This window comes from Agelaius tricolor, unplaced genomic scaffold (assembly GCF_023055355.1).
Source record: "Agelaius tricolor isolate 1412-34295 unplaced genomic scaffold, bAgeTri1.0.p SCAF_1, whole genome shotgun sequence".
In the NCBI taxonomy this organism is placed as follows: domain Eukaryota; kingdom Metazoa; phylum Chordata; class Aves; order Passeriformes; family Icteridae; genus Agelaius; species Agelaius tricolor.
Window position 1 is genome coordinate 87,733,212 of NW_027269261.1, and position 19,149 is coordinate 87,752,360.

Genomic DNA, 19,149 nt, shown 5'->3' on the forward strand with positions numbered 1-19,149 from the left:
CAGGGAGACCTGGCAACATCTTCTCTATTACCAGTAAGGAAAACCAAAGCTAAGGGGATCTACCTGTCTTAAAGAGGTAGATTTTAGCATTTACTTCAAACAGTTTTTGGTTACACTTTGAAGATTTGAAACAAAACCAAATGCAGAGGAAAGAAGGTATTCTTTTACTCCTTTTCCATACATAAAGGGAATGGAGAACAAAAGTTTCCACGTAATGTATCAGCAAATGAGAATGTAAAGATGGTTTGCAATTCATTTCTGTTCAATGCACTTCACAGCACTAGATCTGAGAGAACTCTGACAGATCCCTTCACAAAAAGAATAATTATTTGGAACTGTGACTTAAAGGTAATGGAGAAAGCCTTGCCTTATGTACTATCAGGCACAGCTTAAGTACTTCTCCATCTCCCACTATAGTGAGATGCTTTCATTTCAAGGTAATGTACTTGGAGTATTATATTTGATCATCCTGTTCACAAATAACATTACATTTTTATAAATGAGTTGATAAAAACTTACATGAAAATTCAAAAATTTCTTCTAAAACAAGGAAGCCTTTTTTATTATTATTTTTATTTTTATTACCATTGTGTTGGGAAGAATGCTTGTATGGAAAGTATATCCTGGTTATGAAAGCTTTTTTATTTTTCTCCTGCCTCTTCTGGCTACTGCTTCTTATCAGTATTCTTGTTTCCAAGTTTTATTTTCTAAACAACACAAATTCTACCTATTTTCTTAAAGCTGTCAATTTCACAAGCCAAAAAAACACAATAAACAAGGAACATCTTCTTTTCCCCACCACTTAATGAGCTTATTGATGGGAATCAGATTTCCAGTACCAATTTACTCATTTACTCACTAATTTCATTGGATAAGAGAGGTGTGAACATTGAAATATGGCATTTCTCAGATTGTCCTAAACATTCATGGAACCACAATGTGCTCAATATGTAGGTTGTTGGTTTTTTTTTTTTGTGAAGTTATTTTATTACTCCAAGTAATAAAATATGACTTTCAGTATTTTCCAATAAAAATCTGTTTGTCAAAAAATTTATGATACTTCTATTTCTTGTCCTAATGCTACTTTCTCTGAATTTATACTAAACACATAAATTGATATTACTGAATATTGAGGATATGGATAACAAGATGAATAAGCCAGCTAGAATGCTCCACAAATCTCTAATTTCGAATTACCATGACATTTGCTACTTCCAACCTTACACTGGTAACTGGCATTCTGTTCAATCATTATAAATTTGTTTAAGTATTTAAATAAAGACAGAAGAACTACTAAGAGGTTTTTGACAGTGTAGCAAATTACACAGGTTTGTTAAATGCACCACTGCGCTGGTGCAAGGCAGCGGGGCTAAGTATTCCCATTGGAACTGGGTGGAGAGCAGGATCAGGGCCAATTTCTCCAGTCTAAGCAAGGATATATATCAACTGAACCACACTCTGAAACTGTATGCTAAAAACCTATCTACCTGCCAGTAAATGTTAATGCACAATAAAATTAAGCACACTAGCTATTTTTCACTGATTTCTCACTTTTACTGTAAACTAAACGCTGGATACTTTTTTTAAAAATTAAAATAGAGTAAGTTCCTTGGCCTAAGGTGCTCTCTAGTTACACCCATGGAGGTATTTTGCAGAAAGCTAAAAGCTGTAGTCTGCTCACACTCTGAACCAGCAGGAAGCTTTTTAGTAACACAAAATGCCACACTGAGCACAACCTAATTGAAAGCTGTATAAAGCAGATTGGACTCTCCCTGTCATATGGGGGTGTGATGCTGCCAGTGCTTAAGGTCCAATGAACTAATTCAATCTCCTGTGAGCAATCTGAGTGTTCTCAGCATCTAGTTAGTGAATGCTCTAAAACCATCCCTGAATTTACCCTTTCTTAATTTCTCTGGGCAGGTAACGCCCAATACAATCAATCTACTTCTTTTGTGTCCCACGTTGAGATGGTCAAGGGAGCAAGATAGAATCAGAGAAGCTGCAAATTTGCCCCAAGGAAGAGGAAGCCAGCTGTAAATGAGACAAATAAATTCTTACTATATACTTTAGGCTTTATCTTAGACTCAGGGTACTTAAAGAGAAATTTACATATAAGAATGAAAGAAAACAATTACAGTAAAAAGAGCAAAAAGCAGAAGGAAGTCATGGTCAAGATTAAGGTAAAAAGGATGAAGATGGGAAGGAGGGATTTGCTTTATTCAACAAATGCACTTTGTTTTCTGGCATGCAATTTTGCATGCTAAAATTTAAATGCTAAAGTTTAAATGTAATATACTTTATTATTTACATAACACATGGATTTCACTAAAAAATTTTAAGCCAAGGATATAAGCTGCCTTGTTTCCTACCTCATTCAGGAAATGATCATCCAGTAAAATCATTGTGGAGATGCTTATCATTCCAATTAAAGGCAACTCTATCAGTATGGTTACTGAATTCACAAACCTCTTTTTATTAGCTCTGCCACCCTCTTTTTACATCTGGTGGTGTTTATCCAATTTAGGTGAATGGTTATTTTTGTCTACTAAAAAAGATGGTAAGTTATGTACTCACAAAAACCCATTTAATTATGAACTCTAAATTCACTCCAGCATAAACTTGATCCAATTAACTAAATCACATGATTTTGCCTGTCTGGAATTACAGAAAACTTAGAGCCAATCTTGAGGCAGTGGGTCTACATCCAGCATGTATGAGGGTTCATTCAATCTCACAGTGTTTACTGTAAGAAACAAAAAAATGGCTGAAGTAGATGTGGTGGAAGAAAAGAGAAACATGAGACCCAAATATTCACCTGTTTTTCTAAAGGCCTCAGAAAATCTGAGAGAAATTCTGGCTCTGCTATTAGATATTCTGGTAGTATTGGGGCACTGCCAACACTAGCAGGGCAGAGCAACATTTCCATGACTCTCTGAGGCAACAGGAAGATATTTTCCATTGACATACTTGTCTCTTCATCATCTTTTACACAAGTACACACTGCAACCTGCCCCAGTGCCTCTGCTGTACGTGTGCATTCACTGAGGTAATATACTTCCCGCTCTATATCCACTTTATTTCCTCTGTTCAAAGATCCAAGAGTTGTTACGTCAAAAGTGTGTCTTTTATTGCCCATAAACATCACTTTAGTGTTAGTACAGCTGCCTTCATTGGACCTGTCTTTACAATTACAAACAAAAGACTTGATTTAGCACATACTAGACTGCCTTACTGCTGAGCTGGGAAAGCTCCACATGTGCTTGCAGTTTGCTTCCCTTGGATTATGGTCCCAGGGCTCTAAAAACCTTTAAACATAAATAAAGTTAAAAGATGCTCAGAAAATACAGATTTGCAGACCCAGCAATCTGAAGTTTCTGAAAAACCAAAGGAATGTGAAGACTCTGGAAATGAGATCTCTTTTTGCCAAAGGAAAATAATGATACTATTTTATATTTCTACACCTTCCACTCCAAGACACTTGACAATCATTCAGCATTTAGCAAGAGAACACACCAGTAATGAAAACACTATTTTTCCCAAACAATAAAATGGAGATTAAATTATATTTTAAGAAACAAAAAGATCTCTTGTTCTAAGTTTGCTTCCAAGACCTGTTTGACTGAGATTTTTACTTAATCACACTAAATGATGATAGAAAGAATGTAAAATTTTTATTATTTGAGGAAAACAGGAGTTAGATTGAGTTGAAATGACACCAAAAAAGTATATTGAGTTGAAATGACACTAAAAAAGTATATTTCAGGCAACTTACATTTAAATTTCTGATACAGGTGACTTTTAAGGTGCATTCATTAAGTGATCTATCTTACCCTACATTGGGTAATGGAGTTATTATTTCAGGGTTTTTTCCCTCAAAATTAACACAGTTTTATGAAGTACTGTAATAGCTGACCAATTAAGTGATTTCAAATACAAAACTTGAATGAGGTGATACCATACCAATTGAAGTCTTTTTAAGTCAACTCTGCAATGCAGAAACTTTATTTTACCTTCATACTAATCAATAGAGCATGAAAATACTGACAGTAAGGACTATTAAAACAGTCAAAGAAGTTTTATGGGATTCGTCTTAACAGCTACCCACTTGAAAAAATCAAGAAAGAGGTAATTATGTAAATTTCTTATGATAATTAAACCTGAAATTGTATATTCAATAATTCAAACTCTGTCTTCTCATATCAATATTGTACCAGTATACATCATAATTCACTTCCACAATGTGATATCAGATGCCTCTAGCTACATTAAATATGTAAATTAAGAAAAATAAGTAATTTCAAAGTCATAAATTGGTTCCTAAAATATCATTTGCATGAAACAAAATAAATAATTTTAGCTAAAACTTTAGCTAAGCGCATTCATACTTCTTTTTAGGCAGAATCTTCCTACACACAAGCAACAACTCTGAGCAGAGGAAACGAAAGCTTATTGGCAAGAATGTGTTAACACATTCCTCTTGAGAAGAAGAACTTATCACCTTTATTGTGAACTTAGCAGATTACAAATATTTGTTCAGACTGTGTGCAGAAAAAAAATCCTTTCCCCATTTGTGGCAGGACAGAGGGTTTAAAACACAAAGAGAAAACAGTGGAACAGTATTAATGCTTAAGGCCAAATATTAAAATAACTCCTCCTTTCTATTCTCTGTGTCTTGAAATGCTGAAGTTAATAAGCCTTCATTTTGGCAAGGTCTTTATGAAAAGAAGGAGAGAACCTATGATTAATGGTTGCAGCAAGAATAAATAAATGAAGACAAGATGATACTGCGAAAGTAAGCTTGAACAGGTAGCAAAAAGTTGCCAAATAAGCTGAATAGTTGAAAACTGGCTTTTGTAAAATGAATCACTGTATTCTTTATTAAAAATTCAGAAATTAGTGCTTTACTTAAAAATTTTAAAAATATAGTTAAATAATTGCAAAAATTATTTTATTAAATGATTGTTGATTTTATTAGGTAAGTTATTTCCTTAAATCTATTGGAACTATACCCCTAATTTGACACTGCTGTAGTGCCAGAGGAAAAAACTTGAATCTTGAAATATACCACTGCATGGTATATTGTTGATGATTTGTAGTATAATGGAGTCCTAGGACAACTACAACACATACTGTTCTTCTGTTCCTCTGCCCTTTCTCACCTTGGGAGCATGAGAAGTGCAATTTGAAAATAAGGATTTCAGAAGCAGCATTTTAAAGGGAATTTAGAGTTCATGGCTGTGGTTTTCTATTTGTCTCATAGAATTCTTCTATTATAATTTTATTTGAAGTAAAAAAAAAATGTCCTTTAAGTGTTTTGGATACTTTAAACTAGACTTTTTCTACAGTCCACATCTGCATATATTGGAATTCACCGTTGCTTTCATATGTGTCTTGTGATTTTTCCATTCCCTCCAAAGTGTCCTATTTGGAATAAATGTTCAAATAAAGAAAGGTTCTGAAAGCTTAGTTTGTAAAAGATTCTTTTTTCTCCTCTAACTCTTTGCATGAAAAATTCTTTCTGTCTATGGAATCTGTTTGAAGTTTTTTTGGTCACTGAATCCTAGGCTTCTTGGAATTTAAAAAAAAGAGCATAGTTGCCTATAATTTGCAGAGTTGCACCGACTTAGTTTGTGTCCACTCAAATGCATTAACTTTCCAGTTCCACATGTCTCTCAAATATTGATTCATAACACTCATGGTTACAAGATTCTCTCTCCTAAAAAAGAATTACGTAGTTTTGTAAGTGTATGAGGCAAGTATTATTCTGGCAGATGTGGAAAGATGGGTAAGAAATTTGAAATAAGATCAGGAAAAAGAGTTAGGTAAAACATAAAAGGGACCATATAGGTCCCAGGTTGGTACAAAAGTAATTTCCATAGAAATTGTGGGTAGATGAAGGCAAAAACTTTAAGAAAACTTGGATTGAAAAGAAATAGTAAGACACAGATCAACTGTGGAGATTGAGAACAATGTGCAAAGTGTGGTACTATCACTGCACTTTGTGCCTTTCTAACTTCAGTCACTGCTGTGCAGCCACTATCACAAAACCTCCTTTAAGCCATAGTTTCTGCTCTTGTTTCAAGGTCTTATTTACGCCTGTTCTAAAACAGCACTGAAAATCTTAGTCCTTGTTGATAAGATGCTTAACTGTTATCAAGGTTGAAATTCAGTTTGCTAGACAATTGCATCCATTTGTTTCCATTCACTGTCATCAATGTTAGGTCACTGTAGACTGAATGCTGAGATTGACTTAATTATAAGTTAGGAATTCACATGCAAACGTCCCATGCACCAGCCCAAAACTGGCCCCTTTTCAATCTGATATTAGATACTCATTCACGGATGGAGTATAATTTTTTCATTTTATATGTAAATAACTTGCTTTTCTTCCCTAACTAGAGAGTGTTGAGTTATTCATGGTAATGTATTCTTTCATCATTTTTTTTCAGTGTGGCAGTTTCTTCCAAACTTGGAACATCTCACAGCAAGCAGAGAAACCAACATCTTTTTCACACAGCATGATATTAGAATAGTTGGCTAAAGGCCCTAAAACATTAAAAAGAAACAAACAAACAAACAAAAATCTTATTCATGATCCTTGTGTCGACTTGTTATGCTCAATTTGTTCTTTCATGCTTGTAGCACACAAAGGAAATTTTGATGGCTTGGTGATTTAATGGCCTGGTGTTTTGTCTTTATAAGGAAAGGGAGCCTTTTCTCCATATACTTCCAATGATTTCTAAAGGAAAAAAACATGAAGCTATGTCTAAGAGAGGTTTTTCTTGTTAAATGCCATGCTTCTCAGAGCCTCACATTCTGTATGCTGTGGAACATTTATTGAAGGACTGCACACTGTAAGGTTTCACCAAGCAACATATTTTTTTGTTGTACAGAGCGATGTTAAGCTTATTCAGCGACACTGTTTGAAATTTCAAGGTTACTTTGAATTTTTTTTAAATGTCTTTTTCAGTACTTTATCTCTTTCAAGATAAGTTAAGAAGGTATACATATTGTAAACAACTCTTTCCTATTACAAATATTAAATAAAATGTTGTGCGACACAAAAGTGATAGGTATGATGTTTGATATATGCACAATAATACCACAACTTCAGTTCATAATTTTGGACAAAATTTAGCGATCTAATTAATGTACAACGTCATTTGTTGGCAGGTATTATGATTTTGAAAGACATAACATGAAAAACCAAATGTGAGAAGTATGAATTAAAATCTTTATTTCTCTACAGGAGTTGTGAAATTATGGTTTCACTGTGTGAAAGGATGGTTGCTTTACTACTGCCCTGGATACTTTCTAACTTGGCTGCACAGGTTTGTCTCACACATCTGATAGCACTCAAGAATTGTTCTCTAACTAAAACCCTGTGAAATTAATTCTCCCAAGTACTCATAGAATCACAGAATGATTTGGGTTAAAAGAAATATTAAAGATCATCCAGTTCCAAATCCGTCATGGGCAGGGAATCTTCCACTAAACCATGATACTCAAATGCCTCGGACTTTATTAGAAACATAATTTTGTTTAATATTACTGTTCTCTCTAGTTAACACTTCTGTCATTAAAAAAAGGAATATTTACCTTTAAAAGCAATTTTCTTTTAATATCATTTGCTTTCTGTAAAACACTAATAACTCTTCCTCTTTTGATACTTGAAATTATGCTACTAACAATGTATTTGTACCATAGTATTTGCTCTCCATCATAAGACAAATAGTTTTTTTAATTTCTTCCATTAAATATTGGGCAACCATCTTCCCTTTAGTGAAAAAAATGCAGAATTTCAAAAAGGTATACAAATGTTTCATTCATTGTCACAAAGGAATATCTGAATATCCGAATTCTCACATACGGCAGCCTAAATGCAAAGAAAACCCTGCATCTTTAATAGGAAATTTTAATCAATTTTATGATAGAAAATTTATAAACTGTGAGACAAAGGATGTTGTTCTTTTTTACCTTGAATCTGGGAACATATGGTCCTTGCATAGTTCTTTTGGGAATCCCTACTTCATTACTTCATCCCCATGAACAAAGCAATGGTCTGTTCTCATTTTTCCTTCTGATGAACGCTCTCAAAACACCAAACTGTTACAATTTTTAAGTATAGTAAAGGATAATCACTAATGAGATTAGGGGCTAGAGTGTACCCTCAGCAAATTTGCAGGTGACACGAAGCTGAGTGCTGCTGTTGACACACCTGAAGGACGTAATGTCATCAAGAGGAACCAGAATCTTGTTAAACCAGAAGCTTGTTAAACTTCAAGCCCAAGTGCAGCATGCTGCACCTGGGGTGGGTTAGCTCTGATATCAATCCAGGCTGGGGAACCAACAGAGAGCAGTTCTGACAAGAAGGATTTGGGGGTGATGGTTGATGAGAGGCTGAGCATGCCCTGGCAGTGTGTGCTCACAGCCCAGAAAGCCAGTTGTACCCTGGGCTGCATCCAAAGCAGCCTGGGCAGCAGGGCAAGGGAGGGGATTCTGCCCATCTACTCTGCTCTGGTGAGGCTCCCCTCGAAGCACAGCATCCAGCTCTGGGCTCTCCAGCACAGGAAGGACATGGACCTGTTGGAGTGAGTCCAGAGGAGGGCCACCAAGATGATCAAAGGGATCATATGAGGAAAACCTGAGACAATTGGGTTTGTTCAGACTGGAGGTTTTGAGGTGGCCTAATTTCATCCTTTCTGTATTTAAACAGAGCCTACAAGGAAAGTGGAGAGAAACTATTTACAAGGGCATGTAGTGACAGGACAAGACAGAATGGCTTCAAACTGAGAGTAGATGTAGTTTAGATACTAGGAAGAAACTGTTTATTGTGCAGGGGAACAAACTGCCCAGGGAATTTGGGGATGCCACGTATCTTCAGTAAAAATTTTCTTCCTAATGTCCTAGTGGAACCTCCCCTGGCACTGCTTGAAGACATTTCCTCCTGTCCCATTGCTGGTTGCCTTGGAGTAGAGGCCAACCTCCACACGGCTATAGCCTCCTTTCAGGTAGTTGTAGAGACTGATATGATCTCCCCTGAGCCTCCTTTTCTCCAGGCTAAACACCCCCAGCTCCCTCAGCTGCTCCTCACAGCCCTTGTGCTCCAGACCCTCCACCAGCTCCACTGCCCTTCCCTGGACTCACTCCAGCCCCTCAATGTCCTTCTTGAAATGAGGGGCCTAGAACTGAACAAAGGATTTGAGGCCTCACCAGTGCCAGGTATTGGGGAAAATCACTTCCCTGGTTCTGCTGGCCACATTATTCTTGATACAGGCCAGGATGCCATAGGCCTTTTTGGCCACCTGGGCACATACTGGCTCATGTTCAGCTACTGTCAACCAGCACCCCCAGGTGCTGGGCCACTTTCCAGCCAGGACCCTTTTCTTCTGGGCCACTTTCCAGCCATTCTGTCTCCAGTTTGTCTCATTAATTTAGGAATTATCTCAAGTACTTAAAAACAAGAAATGAGGGGGAGTTTTTGGTGAATAATTTCTAATAATTTACATTAAAATTATCACCATTTTATTATTTATGACTTTAATATGCATACTCTACTTCAGAAGCCAAGAGAAGCCCATCTTAGCAACAACGATAAACAGGCAGTCTAATATAGGCATCTAATATTCTCATTTCATTGCCATTTTGCTTTTGTTTCATGATTCTCCAAAAAAAAATCCAGCAGTGCATATGTGTGTTTGTTGGGGGTGTGGGAGATAAAAGATTATTTTTTAAATTATTGTTTTCTGAAAGAGAGAAACATATAAATGAGGTTTGTATACAGAAAAGAAATTTTAAAGAATGCTAATCCCTGCCTGGTTTGAATTGGGCCTATTATCAAAATTTCTCTTCAAACTGCTTTATGATCAGAGTCAGTCTGATGGGCTTCACTTAGCCACTGACTAGTTAGCATTCTTAATGAATTCATTGAGTTAAATGGAGATGAGAATACATAGTTTTCACTCAAATGCAAATATGAACACAGGAATAATCTGGGATGCCAGCAGGAGTACTTTAGACCGAAGAGGGAAAAACATAACTGCCAAAATCCAAGGCCCCTAATAATGTCAGCAGATACTCTTGTGACCACAAACAGTATGAAAACCAAGGAGAGTCTCCAAGTAATATCAGAAACTGCACGATTATGAGAACACTTGTCTACAAAATTTGTTTTACAAGAGAAATTGATTGTGTTTGACTGGATGACAGGGGAGACAGTGCTGAACTTCCACTGTGGAAATTCAGAAATAAGGGACTGCAGAATTCCCCTCAAATGCCTGAACATTTCTGATGTTCTATCTGTCCCATGATCACTACATCCCTGTCTAGCGCAGAGTGATCTTAAACCAGACTGTGATCATACAGTCAATAATCACAAGGCTCAGTTAAGGCAGGCAGGTAATTACCAGATGACAGTAAGAGAACATGATTCACAGTTTAACCTAATTACATGCATCAGAAATATGATTACTACATTTTATAAAGGTTTTTCAGTCCCCTTTAATTTGACAGCTAGCATATGAAATATGTTTTTCCTCTCTAAAACAAACAAGCATCAAAATGTCTTCATAGCAGATAGGTTATGAAGTAATTAAAATGTTATCTACCACAGTTACATAGAAATTATAGAAAATCCCACAATAAGGATGTACAGCAACAAATCAAAAGGGGACAGATTTTGACAACTGGACTTCCTTCTCATTGTGGAGTCCAGTTTAAAATTTTGTAACAGCTGTAATTTAATTATTAGTTTGTAGTCAGAATATAATCAAAGGGATGTGACTGATGTCTGACCAAGGACAGTTGCAATAATTATTGTATACACAGTATTTAGGAATGCTGATCAGCAGGGCTTCCATACATAATCATGTCAATTCAACATAAATCATTTAAAATAAAACAGACTTATCTTTTCAGCATAACAGAAGATGCAGAAATACTAATATAAAACTACTTAATGCACTCTGTATGTGTAATATATGTTTAGATGGCAGAAAATAAAGGGCAGCAAATGTCCTCACTCTCCAAATTTAAAAAATTTAAGAATAAAAATTCCTTTTACAACCTGTAATTGAGTTAATGTTATCACCTGTTTAGTTGTAAAATTGTTTGTTTTGGGGCCATATCCCAGCTCCCATCTTCTAAATCCTTACTTGTAATACTTTTGATAGTACAGTACTGCATACAAGTGCATCAAACCACTGCTGACACTTATACAGGCTCAGTTTCAAAAGTATGGAAGAGGCAAAGAAGCAACACCTATATGCTTTTTGAAGATGTACTATGGAAAAAGAGTGTCAGATGGAAAAAGAGATCTACCTCCAAGAGGACAAAGGAACTGAGCACAGATACATTTTCACTTTTTCACTACGGTGAGTCTCACATGCATCTTATCATGCTGAATGAAACAATTGCATTAAAAAAGCTTTAAATAACAGATGATGAATATTATAGTATACATTCAAGCACTGCTTTGCCTTCTTAAATGAATCTATTTTTTTCCCCCAAGAAATAATTGTTCCTTAAATGTGAAATAGATTTTTTTAGTTGGGAGTTCCGTGGTTTTGGAGGGAAAAAAAATCTTTTTTTGGTTGGCCATCATTTAGTATCAACCTAAAACCTGTAATTAATATGTCCTATATATGTCCTAATTGGTGAATAATTAGCTTGCTAGTAAGACTCCTTATTTGACTTTATATTTAATACAACTTCTGGTAAATCTTTTTAGTATTTAGGCTTGCCAACAAAATTAGAAAGCTTATGATTTTGAATTGGGAAGCTAAAAATTTGGGAATAGGTAGTTTACCTTTTATCCACATGAGGGAAAAAAAACCCTGACACTTCAAACATGAGTTTGAACCTGTATTGCACACATAAATTATCTTTCCTTCCATTGTATTCTCTTTTCATGTTGGCACAAACTATTTGTCAGTATTAAGGTGATCAGGTCATAACTTGATTTCTTTCCTTAAATAGCTAATGTATGATGAATCACATTTTATCCCTGTACTACAAAAGTTTCCTCTTCCTAATACATTAATAGGTGAAAAACCTTAGAAAAGTCTGATTTAAAGAAGGGCCACAAAGATGATCAGAAAGTTGGAGCACCTCTCCTACAAAGACAGCCTGAGAGAGCTGGGGTTGTTCAGCTGGGAGACGGCTTTGGGCAGACCTCAGTGCAGCCTCCAGTACTTCAAGGGAAGAAGGAAAAGGACTTATAAAAAGGAGGAAGAGGGACTTTTTATACAGGAAAGAGTGACAGGATAAGATGCAATGGTTTTGAACTGGAAGAGGGAGCTCTAGATTAGATATTAGGAAATTAGATGTTAAATTCTTTCCTCAACAGGATTTTGAGGCACTGGAACAGGTTGCCCAGGGAGGCTGTGTGTGCACTACCCCTTGTAGTATTCAAGCTCAGTTTGGATGGGGCTTTGAACAGCCTGGTCTTGTGGAAGATGTCCCTGCTCACTGCAGAGGCTTGGAACTAGGTGGTCTTTTATGTTTCTTCCAACCCAAGTCATTCTGTATTTTATTCTGTGATTCTATGATTAACATAAAAAAGGGAACAGTAGTCTGTTCCCAGGCATGTCTCCTGGCAGGAACTCAGTAATAATTGTAAAATATACAGTAATAATTTTTCTTTTCCTCCAGATATATGAAGTACCAGAATGTTCTGCTGAAATTATCCAATAATCTTGTTTTAGAAATTTGAACATTAGCCTGTTACTTTGTGCTGTGTTCTAGGTAAGCTACAGCTGGAAAAATGCTACTTGATGAACCCATATTCTTTTCTTCACAGCCACAGCCACCAGCTCACACACACAAAAGTCTCCTATACTTTGTAGGAAATGATGTGCAATAAAAAGGTTAAAAAAATTACATATGCCATTTTCATGCGGAAAGAAAAAAGAAATAAGAACTTTAAACTGCACAAAGCTCTTGCTGCTGCAGTGTCAGCAGTTCTGTAGAAAAGTCAATCACCCCATCATTGCTTCACTGTTCTCTTGACCCTGGAGAGATGGAAGACAGAAATGGTTTCTGAAGAAACAATCAAAAAATAAACAACAAAGAAACAGAACAAAAACAAACAAAAAATTAAAATGTTGCATACATGATAAATCATGGTTTGTTAAGGTAAAAGAGATTTAATAGCAAGTGAGAGCTCAGACTTCAAGTATTACCTCTACACTTGGATTATGATGTACAAAATATACATATGGTTTATTGCTTGCTGGAGACAGGGAAAAGTGAATACCGTGAATAATTCATATTTAATTCCTATTATTTCTGCACAATTCAAGAAAGCAGAGGGAATATATTGCCATTAAGCACACATTTTATACATTCTTGTCAGAAAATTTTTTGGTAAGCTGTATTTTATTATGTTACATTAGCAACTTTCACCATATGCATTACTGCTCTATTAAAACAAAACTGTTTATTTCAACTGATATGAATAATAACAAGCAGCATCTATTATATTATTAGTTAGGCTGCAGTAAAGTAAATAATACTTGGAAGGCCTGAGCAGCCATGAAGGGAAGTAGACATTTTAAAATCACTTTCCAAATATATATTATGTATGTCTAAAATAACTGACAGATGTGCATACACACAGCAAAAACATTCACAGCTGCATGTATGTTTCTTCCCATTTGTGTATATAATTTAATTAGCAGCTTTGCTGTGTGAGAGAAAACCAAATTGTTTGGAATTCATTATTAAAAGTTTTTTAGGACTGTCTGAAAAAACCTGAAAAAGTTTTTTCAGAGTTTTTTACACAGGTCTGCAACTAACTCTTAGGTAAACTAAGTGTGAGATACTAAAAGAGTAACTTTTACTGACAGACATTGTAATACAGAGATTACAGCATTTACCTGTATTTGACATAGAAAAAAATATTGTACCCTTATGGTGTAAACAGAGATGGAGACAATTACATATACAAAGTCTCAGTTCACCACATTTGTAAAACTCATAGTTGTGTGTCTTAACATCCAACTTACATCCCACCCCACCCACCTCTTCAGCAACAGAGGTGCTTTTCTGTTTATCCAGTCCTGTTATGGTTTACCTACACCTCTCTATGAATCCCCAATTCAGGAATTCTGCATATAGAAAAAATATATTGTAACAAGAGTTATGCTAAAATTAATGACTATTCTTCAGATGTGGAAAATAGGTATTGCAACCAATCCTGAAATGAGTTTTGAAATCTATAAACTCTTGAGATGTCTGTTTTGAAGTCACTTGTCTATTGGCAGTCAATAGGCCACTTTGTCAGTCGCCATCTGCCCTTACACTGAGCCTCTTCAGGGCTGACCTATGTCTCTATGTCTTGTTGATACATTTCTTCTTTCTGTTTAAAAATATAGCCATTTGCTATTTTATCTGATACATATGAAAAAAACCCACATCAAAACAAATATTCGCTAGCTCCTGGATTACAGTGAATTACTGAATATAATGCTTACATAAGGAAATGATCCACGAGGAACACATCTGAATAGTAACTGTTGTCTTAGTGTACCCCACTTGCATCTCTGCTTCATTCCTATGAGTTCTACATCCTGACAATTAACTGCATATAGAAAATGAAAATTTCTTTAGAATATAAAATGCAAATCAAAAATATATTTTGCACCTTTTCTTAGTTAAATTAGAATGTAGCTATATTTTGAAATCTTCCTCCATCAACTGATAAAGCAATATTTTTGCTTTAATGTAAGTTTCTTTCAATAATATAGAACTGAAATATTTGTTTTGCTTCTAATATATGGTGAAATCAATTATCTAACGTCTTGTTTTTCTGTAGAATTAAGACCACATTATGCAACAAAGCATTATCATAACAGGTGCCATTAGACTTAAAACTTCTTTTTTTATATATCACAAAACCATAGTCATCGAATTCCAGGTGGGAAGGTTACTCAAGAATTGTCTGGTCCAACCTTTCTTGGCAAAAGAACAATCTAACTAAAATGGCCCAGCATCCTGTCCAGCTGAATCTTAAAAGCATCCAATACCAGGAATCCACCACCTCCCTGGGGAGATTTTTCCAATCGCTGATGCTTTTCTTTGTGAAACAATTTCTTTGTGGGTCCATTTGGAATCTACCCAGAAGTGACTTGTACCCTATACCCCCTAATTTTTCCATGTGACTCCTTGTAAAAACTAGGAGTCTCCATTTTCTTTGTAGCCACCCTTTCAGTACTGGAGCATGGTGACAAGGTCTCCCCTTCCCTAGGCTGAACAAGGCCAGTTCTCTCAGTCTTTCCTCACAAGGCAACTTCCCAGTCACTGATCGTCTTTGTGGCCTTTCTCTGGACCCCTCCAGCCTCTCATTGTCTTTTTGTATAGTGGGAGCAAAACTGACCACAGTGTCCCAGGTGTGGCCTGACAAGCCCTGAGCAGAGTGGGACAATGACTTGTTAATCTCTGCTGGTGATGCTGTTGCTGGTGAGCCCAGCACCCTGCTGGCTTTCTTTGCAGGAGCTCACTCACAGTGAGCTTGCTGACCACCAGGACCCCCAGGTCCCTTTCCAGAGAGCTGCTCCCCAGATGGATAGATCCCAGCCTGTGCTGCAGTCCTGGATGAAATATATGTATATAGATATAAATATACACACCATATATATATCTATATATAAATGATATATTGTGTGTAAAATCTTGGGTTTTGTTCCATGATCTTTACAATGATAAAAATAAATCCACTGTAACAATCTTTTAAGGACAATTTTGGGTCACATGCCTCAGAATTACACAGCATTTCAGAATGCTAGGTTGGATTTTTTCTAGAAAAATAGGAAGATGTAAAATAGCACTTGTTAGTACCTTATCTTCTGTTTACTCTATTCCCACTAATACCTTAATTCTCAACAACCTTACAAAACCCTGTAATTACTACCAGGTGTAATTTATCCCTTAAACCAGTATATGCTTTAATAATGCACTAACCAAAGTTCATATACATGTAATCACCCCTGTTTTGCTTTTTTTCTCCACACTATTGGCCTAAACCAATTTATTCCTTTGCCTAATCATTTAAATATATTTTATATGTGTTTCTAGTTTTTTTGATTTTATGATCAATAAGTAGTGGAAGTATCTTGGTGCATATTTAGCATACTGAAGGGTCCTTCAGGCAGCACAACGAAATAGTTAAATGTACTATTCATTTTTACTCAATTTTGCTGTAGCAGCTGAAAAAAATACTATCCAAAATATGGAGTGAGCAGTACTTAATTGTTATAGTTTGTGGTGGTGATGTAGATACGCAGCTATTTTTAAGGAAGAGCTCCAGATTTGGCACGATGGCTAAAGAAACACAATTACCCAAAATGTAGTGGAATATTTTAACTATGGGGAAAAATAAGTGCATGCCCTGAAGCACAGCTTCCAAGATCTCTTGCATCTTCATGGTGTCAGCTAAAAGACCAATACTATAATTTTCCAATATTTGCCAGAAGAATTGTCTTGAAATGCATAACTGCAGAGGGGTACACCTGTGAATGCTCTTTGTAAAACAAAGGGTATGACATGGGATATGAGAAGTCAATAGAAACCTGTCATTCAAATTCTGCTATGCTAACCTCTGCATGCTGCAAAGCCAACAAATGCTTTTTTCTTCATAATGCCATTTGTGAAGGTAACTGATGGCAAATACAAGCAATGAGAAATAAAATATCTGCTTTATTATAAAATATCTGCTATATTAAACTATTTTCTATTGAGATTAGTACAAAAGAAGCAGGCATGTTAGATAATGCTAATAAAAGCATTTGACAAAAAAATAAATATTTCTCCTTTTTACAGGTGACACAAGTACTAAAGGTCAGTTAAGTACAGTAAATGAAGCCTACACACTGCGCATCTAAATTGTTGGTAGCTGTGCACTACCTTCCAAAGTTTTCAGAACTTTTTGAACAGAGTAAACAATCAATCAGAACATTGTTCCTGTCAAAAATATCCAGTGATGATACTCACTAAAATGCAGAACAAATTGGTGATGCTCCCACATTTGTTTTAGCACTATAGTATAAATCAGCAGCATATAAAAGGGTAATCAGACAACAGAACTGACAGCAGTGTTTTACAGTACTCAATAAATCTCATGCCTGAATAGAAAATGACAGAGCAGCACTGAAAGCACTGTTTGCTTTCCAACTCTGCAGTCCAGATCCAGCAAATGACCAAGGAATTTACAACAAGACACCAATGAAATTAATGCTTCAAAACCTGAAGTTGTGTAAAAGCTTCAAATCAAAAAGTTTCCATAAAACCTCTTTTTGACGTCAGTGGTATTTGGAAAGATAAGACACACCAGTTTCTGACCTTTAAAGATCCCTAACTGCTTAATGGAGAAGAATTTCAATTTTGGCAATGTCAAACTATTTATGGCTGAACTAATCTCAGTAAGAATTCTTTCAAAAATTGGTGACTGGCACCTTCAAGAAAGGAACTCTTGGCAAAACCTGAATTCCACCAGCAGAAAACTAAAAAAAAAATACTGAAATACTGAAATGTTGGAATACTTCTGTGCTCAGGGCCTTCACCAAAACTGACCTTGGACTGCGTAAATTTTAAGTACAACTGATGTTATTGATACACCAGCTAGGGCCAGAAAAGTCTGAAATTTGGATTAACATCTTTCTCTGGGAGATCTTGGAGCACTATATCCCCTTGGCTGGGGATGAACCAATATATGTTCTAACATATCATCAGAATATATACTCAGAAGAGAGAAAGCAAGGTAAAGAGACAGACTGACAGAAAGAAACTGGGAAAGAAAAAAGGGACCTTACCTCACTTTTAAATTGCCTTGCTGTGGTTGTCCATCGTAAATTGACAAAATATCAAAATCTTCCTCGAGGGCAAAAGTATGAAATGACAATTGTATCCTGTTACGCTCTCCTGTGATAATGATCCATGTGCAGTTGGCATAATTTGGATAACCATGAGGAAATCCAGGGCTTTCTATAGTACCATTTGGTCCCTGTACTAAGCCTCCACAGTTCTGACCTGAAAAAGAAGAAAGGAAAATTTACAGTTGGTTTTCTTTTCCCTCACTCAGTATATATTCTTACATAAGTACCTATATGAAAACATAATTTTAAAATATTTTTTCTACATTACAAACAGCACATAAAATTGTATTTATACCATTCTTCCCTACAGACTAAAAACCCTCATAGCTGGATTTTCTGAGACACTCAACATCTTTTTGCATTGAATCATTATTTAAGGTTCTGTAGTATTAACAATGTATGACTTATTCATTCAAATGTGAAATTTCAGCATTAGCTTTAATGCCATAAATTCAACAGACTGACAGTTCTAATGGCAAGAGAGTGTTCCAAACTTCTTGGCAAATGTCATTTAAAGAGTTTCTATATGAGTACTAAAATATCAGAGTTTCTGATGCTCTGAAACCTACTTTAACATGAAGAGCAAAATGTAGACACATTTAATATGCTTTGTGTTGCAACTAACCAAGATTTCTATACTTTGACAATACAGCAAAATTTCTGTGGTATAATATTTGTAGCTCCATGGGTTTTGTGATAAGAAAAGTGGGGGGTTTTGGTCTTTTTGGGGTTGTGGTTTTGGGTTTCTTTTTGGTTTTGGGTTTTTGTTTGTTTGTTTTGTTTGGTTGGTGTTTTGCTTTGGTTTTGGTTTTTTGGGGGCTTATTTTTTTTATTTTGATGTGGCTTTTTTTGGTTGGGTTGGGTTGAGTTGGGTTTTTTTTGGTTTTTTTTGTTTTTTTATTCTTAGAAAATAACACTAAGAGTTTACTCAGCAGGCTTTTGTACCTGGTTTGTATATTCTACAGACTTTGTGAGACCATGATAGCTCATTAATGGGAAGTCCTAAGCACAAAACCTTGAGTTACAGTGCACATTGTTGCTAGTTTCCTACTTGATTTTGTTAAGTCCCCACACAACAGCTCTACTGACTCCAAGCTAGAGAGAAGCATTAATGAAATATTTGAACAGAGAAAAATATAAGGACATTCTGTGGACTGTAATGCTTGGATTATTATATGCACTTTAGGCACTTCAGAACAAGTAAAATCCCGTATTTTATCGTTACACCTAAACCAGAAGGATATTTCTGACTGCAATTTTTTTTAACTTCTCAGCAGTG

At 35.8% G+C, this 19,149-nt stretch overlaps 1 protein-coding gene across 2 annotated transcripts in view; it reads right to left on the reverse strand.

Moving 5' to 3' along the window:
* Positions 1 to 19,149, reverse strand: part of CSMD1 (CUB and Sushi multiple domains 1) — a 1,073,555-nt gene that overhangs the window by 841,373 nt on the left and 213,033 nt on the right. For both annotated transcript variants that reach the window (XM_071442193.1, XM_071442195.1), the window contains exon 2: positions 17,808 to 18,024. In XM_071442193.1, coding sequence (XP_071298294.1) covers positions 17,808 to 18,024 — 217 coding nt within the window. The remainder of the gene's footprint in view (positions 1 to 17,807; positions 18,025 to 19,149) is intronic.